The sequence below is a fragment of the Neopsephotus bourkii genome, unplaced genomic scaffold, assembly GCF_033783945.1.
Source record: "Neopsephotus bourkii isolate Nb327-2 ecotype Australia unplaced genomic scaffold, CSIRO-AGI_Nbou_v1 NB_1034, whole genome shotgun sequence".
NCBI lineage: Eukaryota > Metazoa > Chordata > Aves > Psittaciformes > Psittacidae > Neopsephotus > Neopsephotus bourkii.
This window is the reverse complement of record NW_026901523.1, coordinates 1-24,310: the sequence shown is the minus strand read 5'-3', so window position 1 is coordinate 24,310 and position 24,310 is coordinate 1. Positions and strand designations below refer to the sequence as shown.

At 43.8% G+C, this 24,310-nt stretch overlaps 1 protein-coding gene across 1 annotated transcript in view; it reads right to left on the bottom strand.

Moving 5' to 3' along the window:
• LOC133216144 (netrin receptor DCC-like) overlaps nucleotides 1–23,519 on the bottom strand; it is a gene marked incomplete at both ends in the record, with an annotated part of 29,183 nt that extends 5,664 nt beyond the window's left edge. Inside the window, 3 exons of the mRNA XM_061360590.1 lie at nucleotides 2,655–2,793; nucleotides 4,029–4,177; nucleotides 23,365–23,519. Coding sequence (XP_061216574.1) covers nucleotides 2,655–2,793; nucleotides 4,029–4,177; nucleotides 23,365–23,519 — 443 coding nt within the window. The remainder of the gene's footprint in view (nucleotides 1–2,654; nucleotides 2,794–4,028; nucleotides 4,178–23,364) is intronic.
• Between the last annotated feature and the right edge of the window lie 791 nt (nucleotides 23,520–24,310).

Sequence of the window (24,310 nt, the reverse complement as noted above, 5' to 3'; positions counted from 1 at the left end):
ATGCAGACTTGCTTTCTCCATTCCCTCCTTTCTTCCCTGGGACAACTAGAACTCCTACCACCTTCACCCAGGCTTGGCTAATGCCGGGCTTTTGCTCTGGCTTTTTTGCTGCTCTTCTTCATGCAAGAGACCAAAGTGCTTTCAGGCAGACCCAGAATAGTGAGGATGAAAAAATAGCATAGAATCACAGAGTGGTTTTGGCTGGACGGGGCCTTAAAGTTCCTCCAGCTCCAAGCCCTACCACGGGCAGGGTCACTTTCCACTGGAGCAGCTTGCTCCAAGCCCCTGTGACCAACCTGGCCCCAAACACTGCCAGGGATGGGGCAGCCACAGCTTCTCTGGGCACCCTGTGCCAGCGCCTCAGCACCCTCACAGGGAAGAGCTTCTGTCTAAGAGCTCAGCTCAGTCTCCCCTCAGGCAGGTTCAAGCCATTCCCCTTGGCCTGCCCCTACAGGCCCTTGTAAAAAGTCTTAAAGGGATGTTCTCTTTTACCTGCTCCAAAGAAAGGGAACACTGGGAAGCTGCAACCAAATGGCTTCTTTACAGAGCAGGCTTCTGCTTAAACAGAGAGTAAAATAAATACCGTCTCTTTCCAGATTCCTGAAACAAGGGCACCTACGCACATCACTGTTTTCTGGACTAGTCTCATGCAAACCTTCTCGTTAGCACTGATTTTTGTTCACAGACAGGTAAAACGTTTTAAACACTTGTGGAAGATTATTTTCAGACTCATGAATAAGAATCTTTCCCTTTCTCATTTATGGTGGTGACATTTAAAACCAAAGTGGAGCGCAGGGCTGCAGTTTTACACTTCACAGTGTGAATTAAATCTACATACATTATGCAAAATATTCATTTTCACTTGTTTTCCTTTTGTTTTTATAATTATAAGTGTGAAGTAATTTATTCTGCCAAGATCCAGCCTCTATTACAAGGGAAATCTGAATTTGCTGGGTAGACATAAGTAGCAGTTGAAAAAAATATTGTAGAGGTGTCAAACGTACAATAACAGTGCCAGCCGAGGTGTGGGTCCTGGAGATGAATCCTATTGAAGTTACAGCCCAAGACAACACAGATTAAAACAGGACTGAGGTTCTCCAGCTCCCTCAGTATCTGTACAGCTTGTACTAACACTGTCCAGAAACTGGTATTTTTAGTTGATCAGACGGACCATTCAGAAGCAACTGAGCTACCAGACAGAATATTGCCATTCTTAATCTTGTACAAATTTTCAGCTTTTCAACTTTTTTTGGTAGAATAACAAGGGAGAGTTATTAAATTTCTAACAAAATTAGATAAATATTTGCAAATATAAAGGATAAATCTCAGTCACCCTGGTTCTTCATCCAGTTTGGTTGGTTTTTTTCCTCTGTCATAGAATGGAGGATGTCTTTAATGTACAAGGCCAGGTTAGACAGGACTGTGAACAACCTGGTCTAGTGAGAGGTGTCTTTGCCCGTGGCAGCGGTTGGAACTGGATGAGCTTTAAGGTCCCTTCCAACACAAACCAGGCTGGGATTCAAAGATTCTGTGATTTATAGTGAAATTTTCGTGTGGCTGAGGTGCACATCAGGCTCTGTTTCTGGATGTGCTCATTAGCACAGGTTATGTGCTGCACTTCTGAGGACAGAAAAGCCCGGTAAGCTCGGCATACCTAGCTGAAGCCTGCAGCAACATATTTCTTGCCTACTCCCTGATTTTATACTCTCATTTAAAAGTAAACATTTTTTTTCCCCATGAAAATGACCTTAAATTAGTGATCCAAACCCAAAATCCAGACCTTGCTTTATATGTATGAATGAAAATAACTTGCTTGAATTTTTATCAGAAGGAAAATCAGCTGTTTATAAACCTCACTTTAAAAGCTTACTGCCCACCTCATGTCACCTTTAAAGAAAGTGTTGTTATGGAAAAATCCCCTCTGGCTGTGGAGCTCTGTCAAGAGCTGGCACATCCCTGAAGCCTCTGGAGCCTGTCTCCAGTCTAGATTCTGCTTTGTGACCTCCAAGCAACCCTTCTGAAAGAGTTTTCCCTCCATTTGTATAGTTTTTATACTTCTGTAGCTCAAATGACTCCAATGAAGTTATTTCTGCTTTAGCCAGGTGTGGGGATGAGGCTCAGTGACTTCAAGAGGAGTCAGGCGTGATAGCAAACATAACTAAGTGCTTCTGACTGCAAGGTACAAGTCAATTTATCTCCTGGAGCCTGCAAGCCACAGGAGCACAGCACGAGCTCGGGAGGGATGCTGGTGCAGCCAGTGTGACGAGCAGATACTGAAGCCCTGGCACGTTTGCTATGCTTGTGTTTAAAGCACAAGGAAAACCCAGGCAGTTGGCTCTTCAGATGCAGCTGTAGTAAAACAGCATCTGTTGGAATGCTCAAAGGATACACCTGTGCTTAGGTTAAAGAGAAAATAGAGAAGTAGATCATCCTTATCACTAGACATAGAAATAATGAAACGAACCAGTTATCCTTGGAGATGAGCACCAGCTCAGAGGGTACCACTCCAGGAATGTACTGAACCTCCTATTTCTGTCCTGCACATTCAGACACCTCCTTGCTTCACTGCTGCTTCTCCCAAGATTTGGTGGCAAAAGAAGAAGTCTGATAATTGCAACCAACAGGCACAACCTGCCCCCTCTGTCCCCACTCACCGTCAGAAAGCGTGGTGACCGTCACATCCTCAGTGGAGACGCCGGGGCCGTAGCGGTTGTAGGCGAGGAAGCGTAGGGTGTACTCGGTGAACTTCTTCAGCCCCTCTAGCCGGTATGAGAGCCCATCCACTTCCACGTGCTAGCACACAGAGACAATAAACCAAGGGGAAACGTGTCAGCCAGTGCTGCAGCGGTGCCAGGGGATGAGAGGATTAGAGGGGAGCTTTTCACTCTTTGACAAGTAGAGTGAAATACTTATTTAAGTGGATATAAAAGGCAATTTGTGACAGAGTGGCTCATTACAGCTCGGCTCTCAGCACTCATCCGCAGTCCTGCCCACAGCTTTGGCACGGAGGGGACTTTTGCACCTAATTGTTGTGTTTAGTTCCATAGGGTGCAGGAGAAAAGTTTCTTTTTTTGTAGTTAAGCCCCTTGTTGTTACTCCACAATTACATGATAGGGAAAGAGGAAAATAAACACAAAGAGTCAAATGGGAATTTCAGACCGAAGGAGGAAGTAAAATAAAGGAAGCACAGAAAAAGTGGGGATGGTATAAAAGTTCCCGCGGGAATACTGAAGCATGTGCCACAAGACTGCTGATGCCTGTCATTATCATGTACTATCAGGCCAGAAAAAAGACATCTCACTTTCTCCCCTGCTGTACTTTTTGCTAACAACCTTTTAAAGCCATACTCTACTCATCACCTCCACTGCTAGCTCCACAGCTACTGCTGCATTCCTATCAAAAACTGGTCATTAAATGGCCAGTGGGAAGTGTCTGAGCAGTTTCTCAGAAAGTCAGGTTGCTTGTTTGCCCCTCAAAAGCATGTGCTCATGGCAGAGTTAAGAGTGTAATTAAGTGCACATCAACAGCAATTTTTACTGTAAGCATCTGCCAATCTGGAGAGAAAACATATAATTTCTAGCCTGGATTCATATTATTTTACCTTCCTACTAGAAGGGAGCTACAAGCAGCAACTAAAAATCTATATCCTACAAAGACCACATGTACAAACTGCCATCAATGCAGTGATAGCTCTGCACAATGTACAGGGGGAGTCTAAGGGGTCTTTAGATGCTCTTCAGCATTATTCTGAAATTTCAGTGTAAAACTGAGGGATGATTGATATATAACAGGGTGCCTCTTCCACCTTCTGAACCCATTTTATACTGGTGGACGTTTTTATTTTGCTTGATTTGCTCTTTTATCACTGCTCCATGCAAAGTTTACCTACCATGGAGTATTTATCTGTAAAACCTCTTGCTCTGAGTCTTTCTAAAGACCTGCAGATGCCAACATCAAACATCTCCTTTTCACAAGTATCTCCCCTTCCTTTTCACAGTGGGAGAAGAACCACTCCGGTCATTGCTCACCTGCTCTCTTCCCGTCGCTGTCTCTGTACAGAAGAGTCTGTAGCCTTGGACGGGGCCATTGGCATAGGCAGGAGGATCCCAGGAGACGAGAATCGAGGTTGGTGAGGTAGACACAGCCCGCAGGTTTTCCACCGGCCCGGGAACTTGCACTGCACAGAAAGGAAAGGACAGCGTGAAAACCCCATTCCCACATCACCCACCACGAGCCAGCCCAGGATACACCTCCAGGGGTGCCCACAACAACAAATCTTCAGCCCCTCAGAAAATCCAGACAGAACACAAAAGGGACCCATGGAAAACCCGTGGATAAACCCATAGAAAATGCACTGCAAAAAGACTTGCTGCAGATTTAGCAGCATGAACACATCAAATTGATTCTGTGGAACACTGAAAAAGGCTTGTTCCAGCTATGCTACAACTAGGTGCCTTTGGCTCAGAGGATGAACTTCATCTTTAAATTGAATTTCTGGGAACTAATTGGCACAGATATCTAAACCACTCAATAGATGCATTTATTTTATGGTAGTAGGAAACCAGATACTTGCAAACCTGATCATCCAAGACCAGCTGTAGCAAACAACTGCCATTAGGAAAGCTCACAGGCAAGCACCAACACACTACAATCATCTCATTAACACACTGAGAGCTTTCCAGTTGGCTATGTGTGTTTCTGTCCCATCTCTGTATGTACCAGCTTGGTGCTATTAAAATATAAATTGATCTGGTGCACCGCAGCAGGGTTTGGTTTCTCTTAGCATGCAACTGTCTTCAAGATCCCTCTGTTAGCTTTTACTTAGCATATTTGCTCATGTTGTGCACATGAAGCTGTTTGTGCTGTCTGTTTAAACTTCTTTAAGCGTTGCTCACTCTATTTTAGCTGCCTGAGTGATCACAGCTGATGGCTGAGATGAAGCGTTAAGGGCAGACTCCTTGGCATGCTCTAATGAGCAAGGGAGATCACAAAGGCTGGGCTCTAGGCTGGTATCACCACATCTAGCAGGGGCATGAAATTGCTCCTGCAAGGCCCCAGAAATCTGGTAGCACAATGGATTGGGTCAGAAGACATCCTAGAGCTCTTCACATCAAGCCCTGGTGACTGGGCTGATCTTGAAGCTGACTTGCTTTGTGTTAGGGGCTGGACCAGAGACCTCTCATCATCTGCAACCCCTAACTTGCCATCAAAAGTTTGGCCTCACTAGCCAAAAGCTTCAACATTAATATGTATTCTCAGTTCTGTTCTTAAATAGTATTATTGTGTTTGCAAGGTGCCCATCACTTACTAAAACTGCAGGGCTGTAACAAGCTCATCTTACAAACCAAATAGCATTAACAGAAGTGCTAAAGTATCCCATCCTTGAAACTATTACCTGGTTTGATTAGTTCTGAAAACAGAGAGGCTTGCAGTAGTGTCAGCCTTCAGTAGAGAGCATTTGAAATGTAAAATTTAGATCAGCCTTGACACTAGGTCATGCTGCTGGTTGAATAAGCTCTTAACTCCTCCTGAAATGACAACACAAACCAATCACAGATTCACAGAACAGCATTATGGATTGGGTTGGGTTGGAAGGGATCTTAAAACTCACCCAGTTCCAACCCCCTGCCATGGGCAGGGACAGCTTCCACTAGAGCAGCTTGCTCCAAGCGCTGTCCCACCTGGCCTTGAGCACTGCCAGGGATGGGGCATTTCCATGATTTATTATTATGAAATAAATCCTTTATTCGGTTTGTTTGGTAAAACAATCCCTGATAAGTGCTCAGGGAGCTATTCTAGGTCACCTATTGTTATAACAGTCACAGAATTGCTAGGGTGGGAAGGGACATCTGGAGACCATGTAGTCCAAATCCCCTGCCAATGACTGTGTCTTAAAATGCACCAATTTCAGCCTGGATGCAAATTATCACACATCAGTCACATCACACTTTTGGACGTCAGCTTGAATCACTTACAAAAACAAAAGAGCTAAAAAAGCTTAATAAACTCCTGCAACTACCAGCATTATTTCTCCACAAAATCACTCCCTGCATGGCTCTGCTGGACCTAAACCCCATGACACCTGATGTTTGGAGGTAAGGCTATCTACAACAAGTCTGTGCCTCCATCTTGAACTTGAGCAAAACTGGAAGAGCAAAAATGGATAACTGTGGCAAATCGAAAAGCCAAGCAGAAAATCTTCAGCACCAAATATACCTTTCCACTTCCCATAAGGAGTGTCTTGTGGCATAAAACAAACTCACAAGCTGTTGCATGCATGACAGATAACAGAATTACAGCTCCTCTTGAAGACATTTCTGCACAGTTACATCCCCATTACCAGGCAGCTTCACACTAACAGATCTTCATTGTAAACCGTGTGTGGTGAGAAGCAATAGCAGACCCTGTGCTCCTTGGATCCAACCCTCTCCCACAGGACATGGGCTGCAGGGCTGAGCATTGGAGAAAAGTGCCCAGGCATGGTGTCGGCAACACACAGATACCGTTTGATCACAAGTAATTTCAGATTTAGATGCAGCGTAGATACATTCAATATATTTTTCTTTCCTTTGCCCAGTTTTCTTTTTCATTCTATTTCTGACAGGCACTCTAATGTGCTTAAGGTCTCAGTATTTTCAGCACACACAAAGCATTTAATAATCTCTCCTGATCCCTTCTGTCAAATAATAATCTCCTGAAAATTGGCATTAAGTTTTAAATCTTTCCCTAAATTTTTCTTTTTCTAAATAGCATGCAGGGCCTAGAACTGCTTTACATTCCATTAAAACAAGACATTAAATCATGTTTCTTCTAAAGTCAGTCTTTTGCAACTAACAGCATTGTTTCTCTAAGAAAAAAGGGTAAAGGAAAGAGGTCAGGCAGATAACAGATGCTTTTTCTCTTACTGGGGCTCCACATAATGCTTCAATATATTCAGAGTCACCCTTCCCTCTGAGAATGCCCTTCCACTCCCACAAAGGATTGGTTTGGCACTTCAGACTGTTGCTGAAATAGGAGCTACAACAATTGCTTGCAAAGAGTTCGATGCTGCTCTCACAACTGCCAAGTCTGGGGCTATTTGGTGGAATCTCTCCTATTCAACAGCAGTAAAAGCAATCAGGTCCAAAGCCAGAAATGGTCGAATGCTTTGGGTTTTTTTGAATCCAATACTGATTTTAGAAATACGCATGAACTCCTTTTCTGCCGTTGCTAATGTTAGCTGTCAGTGCGGCTGATCTTGTGTTACCAGGGTGAATAGCTGTATTCACACTATGCTGTAAGAATATGCCTCACACTGCCCCAAAAGCCAATGTTCCTGGGGCTCCGAGATGATACTTAACATAGGCACCAGATATATACCTTCATTCTAGGTATATACTATTGCAGAAATGGCTACTTGTGCTCCTAACATACTCGTTGCTGAATGGTACTGTTGTTTCCAATCTAAGCTGGCCCAAGCCAAGAGGGCTGTCCCCTATGGTAATGTTATGTCTTGCTTGTCCAGCAGTTCACAAATTCAACTGACCTTGGGCTGTTTTGGAGCTCTTCTGCCAGCAGTCTGTATAATACCAACGAGGTCATGTTCAGCTGGCAATAGGTGAAGTGACTCCAGACAGCATCCACAGCTCATTCCCTCTCTCCATTTTACAGAGCAGTGCTGCACATAGAATCATACAATCCCAGAGTGGTTTGGGTTGGAAGGGACCTTAAAGCTCATCCAGCTCCAACCCCTGCCATGGGCAGGGACACCTTCCACTGCAGCAGCTTGCTCCAAGCCCCTGTGTCCAACCTGGCCCCAAACACTGTCAGGGATGGGGCAGCCACAGCCTCAGCACCCTCACAGTAAAGGTCCTGTGCTGGCTGCTGATGGACCACGGACACAGGGCAAGCTGGAAGCCACAGGAGAAGTGGCATTTGGATCCATACCTCCAGAGTGCGAGTTGAGGCAATGCAGCTTTGATTTTGGGGTCAGCAGACCCAGAGGAACTCACAGTTGGGGTTCCACAGCTTGAATAAGGCAATAGCTGCTGGAAAGACCTCGCTGCTTGTAGAGTATGAGGCCTTTAAGACCTCTAGAAATCCCATAGGTTTGACGTAGTGTAGGAGCAGAAACAACAGGCCTCTCTCTATGCCAATAAAGCATCTCCTCGTTGAGAGGCTCTGATATTGACCCTGCTCATTTTCAGTTGCTTAAAACCATATGTTCACAAAATCAACTGCTCTTTAAAACCTGCAGAAACACAGTATCTACTCCCATGAGCTTCACTGTTCTCACAGACATTTCCTCTTTGGTATTGTTTAGTCAAATTTCTGATAATAATAGCTAGTAAGATATAAGCAAGGCAGAAGTGCCTGAAATAGGGATGCAGGCAACTACGTCACAAATTGCTTGGCAACTGCCTAAACATGACAAGCATAGCTCTCAAATCTGACATCTTTATCAGTTTCTGAAGCTCTGCCTTCTGCACCCCAGGCCACCCGGCCTGTGATGGTGGGAATCTGGCTCATACCAAAGCTCCAGTGGAGACCACGGGGAGGAGAACCTGAGCTCCTTGAGCACAGCTCTGGCACATAGTCAGTTACCCCAAGACTGTCACATCAAGCTGTACCACAAGATAACGACTTTCTTTCAGAGCTATTGATGGGCTCCAGTCTCGGGCTCTAAGGTGTATTGATGCCGAATTATGTATGACAGCCTGTGGACAATAAGGCAGAGACCTAAAGATGACTTCGAAGTTGTCTTTAAGTTGAATGCCTAAAAACGAGGTGAAAAGTTCACAGTCCTACTAGTTTTCTCTCTCCTTCTGGTCCCAGGGGTCTTGACTTTTACTGCCCCTAGTCCAAACCAATCTCCCACCTAATGGCCATGGGTCTCCTGGACTAAGTGTGCCATTTATGCTCTGAATCCTTTCAAGTATAAGAAAACATTAAACTTTCCCAGGAGAGAGGTTGTACCAGCACCACGCTTTTATAAGGAAAATAAAACCACTTATCTCAACCCAATTCTTTGAAAGGAATATGCCTGTTAAACTTGAGTTAGGTTTCCTTGGTCTCCAGCTCTGTATCAGTATAGCCATCTCCATTTGCTAAAAAAAGCTGCTTTTTAAAACATTTTTCCTGGTGATTCATTCTTCTCTATAATGAAATGCAATGATTAAAATGTTCTTGTTATTACATTTCACTTCGATTAAACAGCTGGTTCTGTGCTGATCTGCGCTGAAAACATTTATAACATAAAACATTTATGAAGCCACTTGCAGTTATTGATAATAGAGTGCATGCTTTGATTGTGCCTTTGATTTCTCCCCTCCCTTCTTTCTCTGTAGTTAACAGCTTTAACGATATTTCATTAAAATCTGGTTCAATGCTGCACAGAAAGATGCAACTCCAGAGAACAGTGTAATTATTAACTCAGCAAACCCTGCTTACCCACTCTGGACACGCTCTGAAGACATAAAAATTATTTGGCAGGACTGCCATGGATGTCTCCAGTGTTATCCAAAGGAGTTGGTGGTGAAGACATCTTTTGGAAGTAGCTGTCATTTATGTTTTCACAGTCTTCTGGTTTTCATTAGTTTGCCCTCTAACTGTTCACGTGATGCTCAGCTGTGCACCACAGATGGATGCATGAATCTAGTATTCTTTGATTTGTTAAGGAATGTGGGACCAGGGATAGTGCCACCAAGTGATGGGATGGAGATGGCTCAGATCTGAACTCTACAGTGAAGGGAAAATTCCTCTTTGGGGGTGCTTCTACCAGAGGAGGTTTGGAAATGCGTCCTCTTCCACACTCCTGCTGTGGAGAGGCAGGAGTCTGGGGAGAAAAGGGAGATCAGGGGACTTGTATATCACCAGATACCACAAATGTTCCAGTGATCCAAATCTGGACCAAGAGGGAAGATGGGAGTATGGTGGTACCTTCTTATCCCGGAACGCAATGACAGGATGACAGTGATCAGCAGGTCGAGGCAGGGGATTCTTGCCATCTACAGAGACCCCCCCTGCAGTCCTGATCCAGCTCTGGGACAGCAGCACAAGAGGGACGTGGAGCTGTTGGAGCGAGGCCAGAGGAGGCCATGGAGATGCTGCGAGGGCTGGAGCAGCTCTGCTCTGGAGCCAGGCTGAGAGAGCTGGGCTGGGGCAGCCTGGAGAAGAGAAGGCTCCTGAAGGGGAGACCTTAGAGCAGCTCCAGTGCCTAAAGGGGCTGCAGGGAAGCTGGAGAGGGGCTTGGGACAAGGGCCTGTAGGGACAGGCCAAGGGGAATGGCTTGAACCTGCCCGAGGGGAGACTGAGCTGAGCTCTTAGGCAGAAGCTCTTCCCTGTGAGGGTGCTGAGGCGCTGGCACAGGGTGCCCAGAGAAGCTGTGGCTGCCCCATCCCTGGCAGTGCTCAAGGCCAGGTTGGACAGAGGGGCTTGGAGCAAGCTGCTCTAGTGGAAGGTGTCCCTGCCCATGGAAGGCCATTGGAACTGGATGAGCTTTAAGGTCCCTTTCAACCTAAGCCATTCTATGATTCTATGACACATGAGACTGGTTCAAAGCTGCACCGGCAGAGGTTTAGACTGCACATGAGGAAGCAGTTCATTATAGAGAGTATGGTTAAAGCCTGGAACAGGCTTCCTGGGGAAGTGTTTGATGCCTCAAGCCTGTCAGTGCTCAAAGGTCATCTGGATAATGCCCTTGACAACATGCTTGTACTTTTGGTCAGCAATGAAGGGGCCAGGCAGTTGGTCTAGATGATCGTTGTACATTTCTTCCAACTGAAAATACTCCTGCCAAATAAGCCCTTGGCCAGAAATGTGCAGCAGAAGCCGCTTCACTCCTTCACAGGCACCTCATTAACGGAGAAACTTTAAAAAGTACCTCCAGCACTCACATTTTTGCTCCCATCCTTGTTTGGCCTGTCATTCAAACAGTTCAGTATGTATCTCAGTGCACAGTTCTAGGAGCTGAACCGGTGCAACCAACCTGTCCGCCCTGCCACTAACCTCGGAAAGAGAACATTTAAAAACATTTCCTACTGTTATTTTTACACCGTGCTGACGGGCTGTATTTGTTTCAGGTAAGCCACAGGATTGCGGATGGGGGAGGAAGTCTGTTGTACTAGTTTGCACTGGGGGGAAGATCTCTCTGAGAATCAAAATTTATGAAGATTTCATTAATGTCAATAAGCTGTTTGAGAGCAAATATGGGGTGAAAACGTGAACACTGAAATAATGCCATCAACAAAGACATATTCTGCAGTCAGTGAGATGAATTCAGTCTGAAAACAGGCTTTTGTTATAAAATCCATCTGCTTCTGGGTGTTGAAACATGCCCTGCATTTGTTTGAGGTCTGAAAAATGGAAGGAAAACCTCTCTGAATGGAAGGGCATTTACAAGAACTGGAGGCCCTGCTATGCACTTAGGTGAAATGATAACATCCACAGAACTAAAAAGCACCTCTTATTGACTTCAGCAGGGACAGAAATTCAACCTTTTATTCTGAGAAACAGTGCACAGAAACACAGGGTACAGCAATCCTGGCTCTGCTCCGACTTCCAGAGGGAGCTTGGATAAATAATTTAATGCTTTTATGCTTCAATTTCCTTCCCATAAAATGGCATAATAATATATCTCCTACCCATTCTTTATCTTACCTATTTATACTGCAAGATTTCTAGGGTAGGAAGAAAGGCCCAGATGAAACAAAGATGAATGCATTTCAGACAGAACTGAAAGAGAATTTCAATTCCTATATCCAAAGCTATTTTAGAAACTCTTGGCAGCAGCTCATTTTATAGGACATCTTCCCTTCGACCTTCTCCTGATGCTGTGCTACTGCAGAAGACCAGAGTGGTTGTGGCTGAGTACCTCATACCCTGCCAGCTCCTGGTGAGACAGGACTGGTGACTACAGCACCCAGGTTCCTGATGGGAGCTCAGCAGATGGTTAATCAAACACCTCCATGGGCTTGTCTGTACCACAGATGCAATGGATACGAAAGGGGCCAATGGACCTACGTGAATTGTTTAAGGGATTTGTCCCTCCCCAGGGATAGTAGGCTGGAGTGCTTCCCTTGCTCACCTACAGAGGTTTAACTGCCTGCTTCTGTCTCAGATCTCATCCCTCCCTTAAATTCATAGAACTGATGCCACAAAAGACCTCGAGCCTAATTCGGGTCTCTACACACAGCTGTCCTACAAATAAAACCTGTCTCTTTATAGAGGTAATCTTGTTTCTGATAAAAGGTTTCAGAAGAGTTTTCTACCACTATTCGATAAGATTTAGTGGCATTGGATCAGCTGGAGGCACTGAGCTGGTCACTTCCCTGTGCCCAAATCAGGCTTGGTGAACTTATTTCATTTCCAGGTCATTACCAGTGCCACAATAGCCATTGTTCTAAGAAAGCTGAAGGGAGACAAACGCATCCCAGTACATCCCAGTACCCATCTCAGCAAAATGACACACCAGTGCTCCAGTCCAGAGGGACTTCAGGCAGTGCCAAAGGTACTTGCCAAATCTAGCTGGTGAAACACTGTCCTGCATCTCGCCAGCAGCAAGTGGAAAGGACAACCATGCTGTCCGAGGACTACGGCATCAAAACACTTCCTTGAGGGATGCAACAATGGAGAAAATGGATGATAGTGTGAAAGAGCTTCCAACTGTGACATATCTCATACAGGTGGGGTGACATCTTCATCATTGGCAAGTGCCTCTCATAGAATCATACAATGGCTTAGGTTGAAAGGGACCTTAAAGCTCATCCAGTTCCAATGGCCTTCCATGGGCAGGGACACCTTCCACTGGAGCAGCTTGCTCCAAGCCCCTGTGTCCAACCTGGTCTTGAACACTGCCAGGGATGGGGCAGCCACAGCTTCTCTGGGCACCCTGTGCCAGCGCCTCAGCACCCTCACAGGGAAGAGCTTCTGCCTAAGAGCTCAGCTCAGTCTCCCCTCTGGCAGGTTCAAGCCATTCCCCTTGGCCTGTCCCTACAGGCCCTTGTCCAAAGCCCCTCTCCAGCTTTCCTGCAGCCCCTTTAGGCACTGGAGCTGCTCTAAGGTCTCCCCTTCAGGAGCCTTCTCTTCTCCAGGCTGCCCTAGCCCAGCTCTCTCAGCCTGGCTCCAGAGCAGAGCTGCTCCAGCCCTCGCAGCATCTCCATGGCCTCCTTTGGCCTCGTTCAAGCAGGTTCTTACTTACCCACATCCCCAAACTGCCATCTCATCTGCATGCAGGGTAAACCCTGCCACAGAGAAGGGTGTTGATGTGGTCTGTCTGCCCGCCCTACACTGCTCCTGGATGAGGGGATCCAGTCACTGCCACTGCCACTGCGCCTCTGCCTCTGCATCACTCTTTACATCAAGGACCTATCAATATGGAGATTTCATGCAAATGATGAAATGGCTTTATTTGCATACTTGATTAACATATATTAATCTCTTTTTTTCTTTTTTTTTCCAGATAAGAGTGGCTATAGTTTTCTGTTCCTTCTTGTCAAGTCAGTCAAAGCAAAGTATTTTGCTCACATAATGGTGCCTTTGCATCTCAGCAAACCTGGACCAGAATTAGACGTACCTCCTGCCACTGAAGCTTATTATTTATAAAAGCAATGATTAGGTGGCAAGCACTGACTTAGAATCGTAGAATCATAGAATAGTTAGGGTTGGAAAGGACCTTAAGATCACCCAGTTCCAACTCCCCTGCCATGGCCAGGGACACCTTGCCCTAAACCATATCACCCAAGGCCTCGTCCAACCTGGCCTTGAACACTGCCAGGGATGGAGCATTCACAACCTCCCTGGGCAACCTATTCTAGTGCCTCACCACCCTAACAGGAAAGAATTTCCTCCTTATATCCAATCTAAACTTCCCCTGTTTAAGTTTTAACCCATTACCCCTTGTCCTATCACTACAGTCCCTAATGAAGAGTCCATCCCCAGCATCCCTATATGCCCCCTTCAGATACTGGAAGGCTGCTATGAGGCTGCTTCTTCATATCAATCTCCGCCATTAGCCACTAAAAGGCAGGAGTGTGCGGCACAGGAAAACCTCAGAAATGGAAAATCCCTTTTCTCATTTAGAGCATTTGGAGTATTTTCACTGAAGTAGGTTATTCCTGGTAAACATGGTCTTCAGAGACATCAAGATATTTGGAAATAAGGGCGACAATTTTTTTCTTAGCAAGAGAAATGAAGCAAAGTAATTCCATTACTGAAACATCCATTAATTACATTTTCAAACAAAAGTATTTATTTTCTAGAATTTTTGTTTTTTACTTGCACCAATTTTGGTATAAGCTTTTTAAATTTCTTACATACTGAATGACAGAATAAAACACTTTTTTTCACTAATTAAAAAAAAGGAAAGAAATTAAGAATTGTTTTTCTTGTAGTTCAAAATACAAGAGCCTCCAGCACCACAATTTCCTGTGATCCCCAAAACTCTGGTCCTTTCCTTTAACTTGCTGTCCTCAAACTATATTTAAAAAGTCTGATGAAAAAAAAACACAAAATAATTTTAAAGAAGCACAAAGAAAAAAATTTTAAATATAAAAAAAACCCTCACTATTCTTTCACAAGTGAATTTCAAATTAATGAAAATGGGCAGAGAAGAAGATCTGTTAAAAACAATTGGAAAAAATTTTCATTCAGTACTATTTAAAACCCCTTGGAAATAGCTGGAAGAGCCCTCACCAACCATCAGATTGCCAAGGCTCAGCAGACTGGGAGGAGAGGAGGTTCTTGCTATTCACCTTAACACTGCAGACTGCTGCTAGGTCAAACACTGTACAAAAACCCCATCTCTGGTGAACCAGTACTTTTACAACATCCTAGTAAGATCACTTTTTGCTGCTATCGTGAGCAGTGACTCTTTAGGCGGTCCTAAGTGGTTACGCATGTAACCCTTGAGATGTGAACAGCTGAACAAGTCTGGGACTAAGATTTGGACCTAGCTGCACTAAAGCTCCATCAGGAGTTTAGAAAGCAAGAGGATCCACTCTTAACCTTGTGACTCAGGGGGAGGGTCTCCCTTACCTTTCTGCATCTTTGGTCTCTGTGTAAATCATAGAATCAAAGAATAGTTAGGGTTGGAAAGGACCTCAAGATCATCAAGTTCCAACCCCCCTGCCATGGGCAGGGACACCTCACACTAAACCATACCACCCAAGGCCTTGTCCAAGCTGGCCTTGAACACTGCCAGGGATGGAGCGTTCCCAGCCTCCCTGGGCAACCCATTCCAGTGCCTCACCACCCCTACAGTAAAGAACTTCTTCCTTATATCCAATCTAAACTTCCCCTGTTTAAGTTTTAACCCATTACCCCTTGTCCTATCATTACAGTCCCTAATGAAGAGTCCCTCCCCAGCATCCCTATAGGCCCCCTTCGGATATGGGAAGGCTGCTATGAGGTCTCCACACAGCCTTCTCCAGGTTGAACATTCTAAATTAATTCTAATTCCTTCTCATGTTTCACAAATTCCTATTAAAACTACCCTTGCTAATACCTTTGATGGTGATTCTTTGAGTGACCCTCAGTCATCACGACAGTGTCTCAGAAGAGAAAGTCTTCCTGGTAGGGTGACCGTGTCAGTAATCAGAAGGAAAACAACCCTTGAGACTGTCACTGATTCACATCATGTTGAATGCACCAGTAATTCTGTCCTCAGCGTGAAGCTATGGAGGTACCTACTCACGAGTGCAGCAATTACACTTCAGTGTACATCTGATATAAAATTCAGTATACATTAATACACATCTGATACAATACATATTCGTTGTTTACTGCATTTCTTCCTCTGCAGAAATCATAGCACAATCACAGGACACCAAGACTTACGAAAGTCTCATGAAGGGAATGCACAGGCATTTGAATTCACTTTTAATTACAATTATTTAATATAACAATGCAACTTTCTAATGAGACTTACACTTTTCAAAGGAGGCAGAAAAGCTGGTCAGAAAAAAAAAAAAATAGACTAAACAAAACCTCCAAAAGAAAAGATTCTGACTTCATTATTTCAGTTAATTAAGATGAATGATGAACAGCAAGCAATTTGTGGTACTTTAAATTGAATCCAAGACAATTTGAAAAGGAATAATTTTATTTTCTGGGTTTGATTTGGTTTTCACTTTTAACTCACAGTATACCAAGATGGTAACAAATGCTCCCACTATTAATAACCTGAACCTGCCTTCACAGAAAATAAGAGCTTTCATGATATCTTCAAAGGATTAAGATTCCAGGATGTCTTCACCATTGTGGCCATTTTAGACTCAAAGGGATGATGGTACACAGGAACAGAACACTGCTCAACACCATTGCATGACCCAGCTGGAACTTCAACTTCAGAGAGCTTCTGCAGTCAGCACTATGGGTCAGCTGGGATTGGATGAGTATTTCACCAGGTTCCCTTACAGCACATGGCTGCAGGGGGGACAGAGTTGGGGCAGAAAGGTAACAGCATGACTGGTGAAAGATTCAGGGTGGAAATACCCTCAGTGTTTGAGACTATTTCAGAAGTTGGAAAATTTTAGCAGAATAAATGTTTTTGTGAATCCAATCATCCTAAGATTTACAGAACTACTGAAGAACTGACCACATACTCACCTGCTCCTATTTTTGCTGCTCTAAAAGGAAGGTCAGAATCAATCTGAGCTCCAAAAAAGATGTGCTGAATATTGTCTTCTCCTCCTTTCCTATATTTTTCTAAAGTCTCTAGGAAGCAGGATAGCATAAATAGAAAATTTTCTCTTATTTAAACCCTCCTTGTTGTAAATGTCCTTTTACGAAACTCTTAATCAGCCTCCCCATGACACACAATGAACCACATCTTCATCAGGGAAGTGCAGATAGAGTAACTGAATCTAGCTTAAGGTACTGCATTTTGTTCCACAAGTAAAACTAGAAATTCCATGGGAATTGAAAGAAAAGGTGGAGAAAAAGACCATGGCACTAAAGCTAGCCAGAGTCTGAAGAATAAAACAACATGAGGCGATCTTTAATCTCAATTATCAATGCTAACAGCTTCTACTAACCAGACCCGACTCCAGTTTAAACGTATCTAAGAAGCAGAAGCTGGCCTGACTGCCCCGCAGCACATACAGACCCAGACACAGTGCAGCAGAGGTGTCTGGGCAGTGTAAGAGGTGGCAGCAGAAGCTGGCAGCTGGCTTTCCATAAGAAAACAGCTCAGATTCCCCACAAAATGAAACGAATTTCTACTTTATTTGAATTTCAACCTGATGTAAATAAACACAATAGAAGCAGAAGATAAAATTCATACCACAGATATGCACAGGGCATCTAAATTTGTATATTCCATTGCAGAAAGCAGCACTAATGACAGCAGAGCCAGGGCAGGAGCATTACCCAGACTGTGCTGGGGACGTCACCAGTAGATTAGAACTAGACCTCATCCTGCTCCTGCATCAGCCTTCTGCAAAGTGAAGATCCTTCCTGTGAGGGTGCTGGGGCACTGGCACAGGGTGCCCAGAGAAGCTGTGGCTGCCCCATCCCTGGCAGTGCTCAAAGCCAGGTTGGACACAGGGGCTTGGAGCAAGCTGCTCCAGTGCCCATAGCAGGGGTTGGAGCTGGATGAGTTTTAAGGTCCCTTCTAACCCAAACCAGTCTGGGACTCTATGAAGCAACTTACAAGAGCTGAGACTAAAGCAAATCTACTCTTTCAAGAAGAAAGATAAGAAGACAAAAAATCCCACAAAAACCCAACAAAACAGCAAAGGGAAAAAAGTGGATGAGAAGCCAAATCCAGGATTATAAGACACAGAGAATGAGACACCTCCACCTTTTCCTTCATGTCTACCCAACTTTTAGAAAGAAAGATGTTTCATTTAAAGCAATTGAAAACCTCCTCCCCCCTACAATGCTCCACATAAATTACTCATAAAATTAAAGAACCATGCAGGAATGGCATAAAGTTACCCCAGGGTGTATTTTACTGAGCCATTATGGAAGAATACATCCAAATGAGGAGGATATTAATGACTCCATGGAAAACATTTTTCAGTACTGCTTCACCCTTTCATCAAATGATAAGAAAAATTCACTCTCAAGGCACTACACCAGAGATGCTTAGGTTTCTGCCCACCTCAGCTCTTTTATATATTCATAAACATATGAAATACATTAAATATATATATAAATATAGAAATAGCTCTGCATCCTGAAAAATGGACACTGCGCAAAAGCAAAGCAGCCAAGTCATTATTCTGGGGACCTTTCTGTACACACAAAATTTGGCAGAGTGCAAATGAAGACTTAGGCAGACTTTTTAAAAAATTTAAAATAATATATTCAATGTTGAAAAAGAATTGATGGGTGGGTGGATGGTTGGATGGATGGATGGATGGATGGATGGATGGATGGATGGATGGCAGGACTGCCATGTCCTCTATTGGTCGCTTTGACAGCTGATGCAGGATGGGCTGTAAGTCTGTTACTACCTGTAAGTCTGTTAAAAATTATTGATTTTTGTTACACCAGCACTTGATGAACAGGGAAATCCCTGTCATGAAGAAAATTTTTCAAGCAGCTTGTATAGATCTTTACCTGGGCATGAGCAAGGAAAGAAAAAAAGTCACGGACCTAATTAATAGCTCAGGTTGCAATTGCCCTGGAAAGATCATCAAGCTGAGAGAGCTGGGCTTGTTCAGACTGGAGAAGAGAAGGCTCTTGAAGGGGAGACCTTAGAGCAACTCCAGTGCCTAAAGGGGCTGCAGGAAACCTGGAGAGGGGCTTGGGACAAGGGCCTGTAGGGACAGGCCAAGGGGAATGGCTTGAACCTGCCGGAGAGGAGACTGAGATGAGCTCTTAGGCAGAAGCTCTTCCCTGTGAGGGTGCTGAGGCGCTGGCACAGGGTACCCAGAGAAGCTGTGGCTGCCCCATCCCTGGCAGTGTTCAAGGCCAGGTTGGACACAGGGGCTGGGCTAGTGCAAGGTGAGACCATTTAGCACCATTTATAGCATCAATATTATCATCGTGACTGAAACTGGTACCCAAAATAGCTGAGTAGGGTGCAAATGTGGCATTAGAGCTCTTTGAAATAGTCAGCATCCATTACTGGCGGGGTGCAGCCCTGTTTGAGAACCCTTACCAGCTCTGAGGAGTGAACAATCTGGCACCATCTCTGAACTGGTGTCTCAAAGGGATGGGTCTGATAGAAGTCTTTAGAAAATTCAATTACTTCAGCACATGTTTATTCTGCAAATTTAACTTGCACAGATCAGCATATATGGAGGAGATTATTGTTTGAAAAATTGTCATCTATGTGGGCTTTAAAGACATCCCTTTCTTTCCTTGCTTTTTCATATGAAATTTCATTGCATTAATTTTAATGGCCTTTTAATTTTCTGTGCAGGTTTGACATTTGTATAAGAGATGTATGTCAAAAGAGATTGCTGTAGCAACTTCCTCTATGTCTTTTTAACATTTGCTGTGCAACAACTTCAAAGAATACTGTCTCCACTGAAAAACCTGTAGAAAAAAAAAAACCCTCACCATGAAACCAAAAACTTTAATAGCTCCTGGTGCTATTCCTCTAATGCAGTATTGATGGTACTTCTTCCTGCTAGTTGTTTTAGCAGGAAATCTCAGGTGCAGCCAGTGAGTGATAAGGAGAAAAAAAAAAGGAAAAGAATAAAGTGACAGACTTCTGAGGTTAGGTGTAGCATCCTGTAATGGGAATTGAAAATGTCTACAAAAGCATCTAGGCAAGCATGGATCTCAATAGCCAAAGACACACAAGTCTCCTGTTCAAGAAATATCACCTTCTAACCACTGCAAAATGCCCTGATCACTGCATAAATCCACCCCAAATCATAGAATCATAGAATAGTTAGGGTTGGAAAGGACCTTAAGATCATTCAGTTCCAACCCCCCTGCCCTGGGCAGGGACATGTCGCACTGAACCATCTCATCCAATACTCCATCCAACCTGGCCTTGAACATTGCCACAGATGGAGCATTCACAACTTCCTTGGGCAACCCATTCCAGTGCCTCACCACCTCACAGTAAAGAACTTCTTATATCTAACCTAGACTTCTCCTGTTTAAGTCTGAACCCTCTATTTCTTTTTCAGAATTCCCATTTTCGGGATATTAGGATGGGAAGCACAGTTCCTCCCTGCTGCTCCCTCTCTCAGGGGGTCAGAGATTTGCTCCTCAGTGTAGTGCAAGAGGGGGTAGCCATATGGGGACACAGCTGGGCTTCTCTTAAGTAGGTATAATACCATTTCCTTACCTCAGAAAGATACAGTAATTAATTATTCCTTATAAAGCCCTTAAAGATGTTTGGGTAGAAGTTGACATGTCAGTGCGCACTGCACTGATTTCACTGGAATGGCGATGATAAGAGGAGACTTTATGAGGCTGAAGCGAGAGCGTTAGTTTTCTCCGGGGCACACAGACATGCCTTCCGATTCATCTTATCTATCTTTCACCAACTAATACACACATCAGGGAGACGTAGATCCATTAGGAAACTGTTTTTAATTCATGAGGGCTGTGAAAAGAGGTGAACTGGTCCTACAATGGGAAACCACTTTCAAAGCTAGTGTGGACAATTTTAATCCTCCTTGTGAGTATAGATGTTTGTTTTATTCTCTACTACCAAGCTGCTTTAACAGCATCTTGAGGAGCCAAAATAATAACTCACAAAGTCTCCACATGTGGTATGAAAAGATTAGACATAGCTTAAGCAGTCAGGGATTTAAATCTGGACTGATAATACTGTATTGAAATTATATACCATAAAAGCAGAGAAAAAGGGGTCGTAGTTTGCTAAAAAGAAAAATAAAATAAAAAAATGGAAGGAGGGGTTGTTAATCTGGGGACAAAAACCTTCATATAAATCCAGCCCATACATTCCAGATGATTATTTCAGAAAGCTGGAACTTGTTCTGTTGATCTTTTAAACTGATTACTGAGCAAATGTATGCACTTTTAGAAACAGGCACTGACAGACATGAATTTCAGATGTCCTTTTTCATCAGCTTTTTCTTCTTTAACAATGCCAGATTGCATAATACTTCTGATACTTTCAAATAATGTGAAAATTCAATTTATGTGCAGCCATGTAATTTATTGTACGATAGTTACAGCATGTTCTAAAAGACAGCCACACAGAGGCTGACTGCCTCCCAGGACTACCGAGAGTTGTTTCAAAATGATAACATAATTTGGTCAACAGTAAAAAAGCACAAAGAAAAATGGAATGCAATATTTTCTACATGCTCAAACTTGACACTTCAGAGAAATCTTGAAGTTATTAAATAGGAAAGATATTCCAAATGTCTATGCCACATATAAAACAGAGCTGGTAACTGTGGTGCGGCAGCTTCAGATGGTATCAGCAGGGGGTAGCGGTGCCTGATTTTCATTGCAGCTTTGCCAGGGGGAAGGTATTTTCCTAACTGAAATGTTATTTTGCTTGTGTAAATATATATACACAATATATATATAGACTGCAAACACATACAGAGATGTGTACATGCACATTTGTGAGTGTGTGTCTAAGCAGTGATAAATTGCTAACAGATAAAATATGCTAATGGTTACTTACTACCTTATTTTCAGTAGGCTCAGATTCATAAACTGACTTCGAGAGGATCACAGAGTCATACAATAGTTTGGATTGACTTTAAAACTCATCTGGTTCCACAGGCCACCACCAGGGACACCTTCCACTAGAGCAGGTTGTTCCAAGCCCTGTCCAACCTGGCCCTGAACACTGCCAGGGATGGGGCAGCCACAGTTTCCTTTTCAAGAATTATTTCCCCAAAAGGGCTGGGGTACAACCTTGCTTCTGTTTGTACATGGCAGTAACTGCAAATAAAGGCAGGCATTGAAGACGTATCTAAAATTTAAGGCCATTGAGAGAAATAGAAATCGCCATATCTCGGGTGATTTTTCACTAACATCGCCACTCTTGGGGTTTGGGAAGTGATAACAGGGAGTAAAATTCATGTTTTGTGATAAACAAAGCTAAAGACACAAAAAAAATCACAGAATAATGTGAGTTGAAAGGTCCCTTTTCTACTTGTTCACAACACACCTTGCCTGCCCAGGCGATATTGCAGATGTTCTCACTAGCCGTAATAGACACCTTTCCTGGGGCTCAGATTAGCTGTGAAGGGAACAGAACGGTTCAAAAGCCACCTAAAGCTACCCCATGAGGCTTGCCTTATCACCGGGTTTGCTTCCAAGTGCTTTTCCCTCTCCACCCCCGTGGAGAGCTATTCCCACCTCCTCTACCTAGCTCCCAATGATTCACTTGCAGCAATGAATCAAGAAAACACATTTCAGGGTTTACAGCACAGCTGTTATCTTCACACAACGAGGGGTTTTCAGACAAATATTGCCTTTCAGTAGATTTCTGAACATAGCAGGGTGTGACGATGTAAAACAGCTTCTGTGCTTTTGTGCAGCGTTAGTTTTCCACCTTACTACAGAGGGTGAGTGCGTTCTGTCAGGGACTCCTGTGCTGAGCACAAAAGCAGCTCAGCATCGCACCATTTCCCCTACAGTTCGCCAAAGCAGTCTAATGACCATCCATACCACACACAGCACCCATCCCGATGCTGAGAACTAGATACCAATCCCATTTTCACTGTCTACTCTTCAGAATAATTCATTTTGCCATGGAAGGATTCCAAAAAGGTTTCAGTCCTCTCTCTACAACAGCCCTTCTTGGACCTTCCAAGGGAGAAAAACTGCAATAGAACAAACACAACCAGAAGGAATTTCTTTCTTTCTGGAGACTAGACATATGCAAATATGTACAATAAAATCAGACATAGAGAAAAAGTGTTTACTGAAAGATTTCACCTGCTTCAAAGGAATATAAAACACACTTACTGTTAACATTAACTAATAGAAAAATATTTGCTTTTAAACACCGATAAGCCAAAATGTTTTCTCCAGTAGAAAGTTTCTGTATCTTTCAGCAAGTTTATCTTTCATGTTTCCTTATAAAAAACCAACTCCTTATGTATGTTTTGTGTTATCTTCCATCCAGTTTATCATATTTCCTTGTAGGAAACCAAAGTGTTATGTACCATAGCACTGCTTTTGGTATCACTCACGCTGTCACGTAATAGAAGATGTGATGTGTGATCACCAAAGTCATGACACAAACAAGCAATACGCTGCTGTTAAGTTCTTGTAATAGCTGTAATAGTTGTCTTGCTCTGCAAGAACTATTACGAACTGAAAAAACGTTTTATTTACCGTGCATAAGGGCTGGGTCATGTTTTCTAAGAGCAGCTCTATGAAAACCTTAAACCATTGCACTATAAGTGCTGCAGGGCTGCAGCTCATCCCTCCAGCTCTTGCTACCACCCGCACCAAGACCCCACTGCTGTGCACACTCACACTCTGGCTGCGTGGCGACCTTGATGGGCTGCGAGCTCTCTCCTGGTCCCCACTCGTTGTATGCCACCACTCGGAAGGTGTAGGTTTCCTCTGGTTTCAGGTTGCCCACAGTAAGCTGGAGTGTTCCAGGCTGAGAAGTGTTGACTGCCCGTTCCCTACAAAAAACAACCCCGAAAAACCCACTTTAAACCACATTCGGATCTCAAAGCATTATTTATTTACGCAGTTGGTAGCCTGCAAGGTACAATTGCTTATCAAACTTAATTTTGAGGCGTGTTTGTCTATAGGGTTTAGATATTTATTTTTACTTTAAAAAGCTTAATTGAAGTAATAGGGCCCACTGGGAACAATGCCAGCACTACAAAGACAACATGTATTTTAACACTTCATAAAAACATAGAGGTCCTTGGTTCTTTGCCTTTCTTAACAGAAGAACAAAGGAAAACTGATGAAGGAAATGGCTATTCAATAAAGGAACACATCTCTGATACAGGAGGTGAGATGCATATTGGACTCTAAGCTTCCAGCTAATGAAAACTGTTTTTGGATTTTGCTGTAAATTGAGCCCTTGTTGGTGCTCCTGCTATAATTGTACCTGTAAAACCACCATCACCCCACACTGTTTCACAGGCAAAGGGACCACATGGAATTTTTAATAAGGTGGGGTCACCACTCACCATTTCAGAGGTCTAAAATGAAAATCCATTAGTGGAGTTGCACTATGCTCCCCACTGGCAAAACAAGCACCCAGGCAGTTCAGGAGCAGCTTTCTCTTGGTATCATAGAATTACAGAATGGTTTAGGTTGGATGGGACCTTAAAGCTCATTCAGCTCCAGGCCCCTGCCATGGGCAAGGACACCTTCCACTGGAGCAGCTTGCTCCAAGCCCCTGTGTCCAACCTGGCCTTGAACACTGCCAGGGATGGGGCAGCCACAGCTTCTCTGG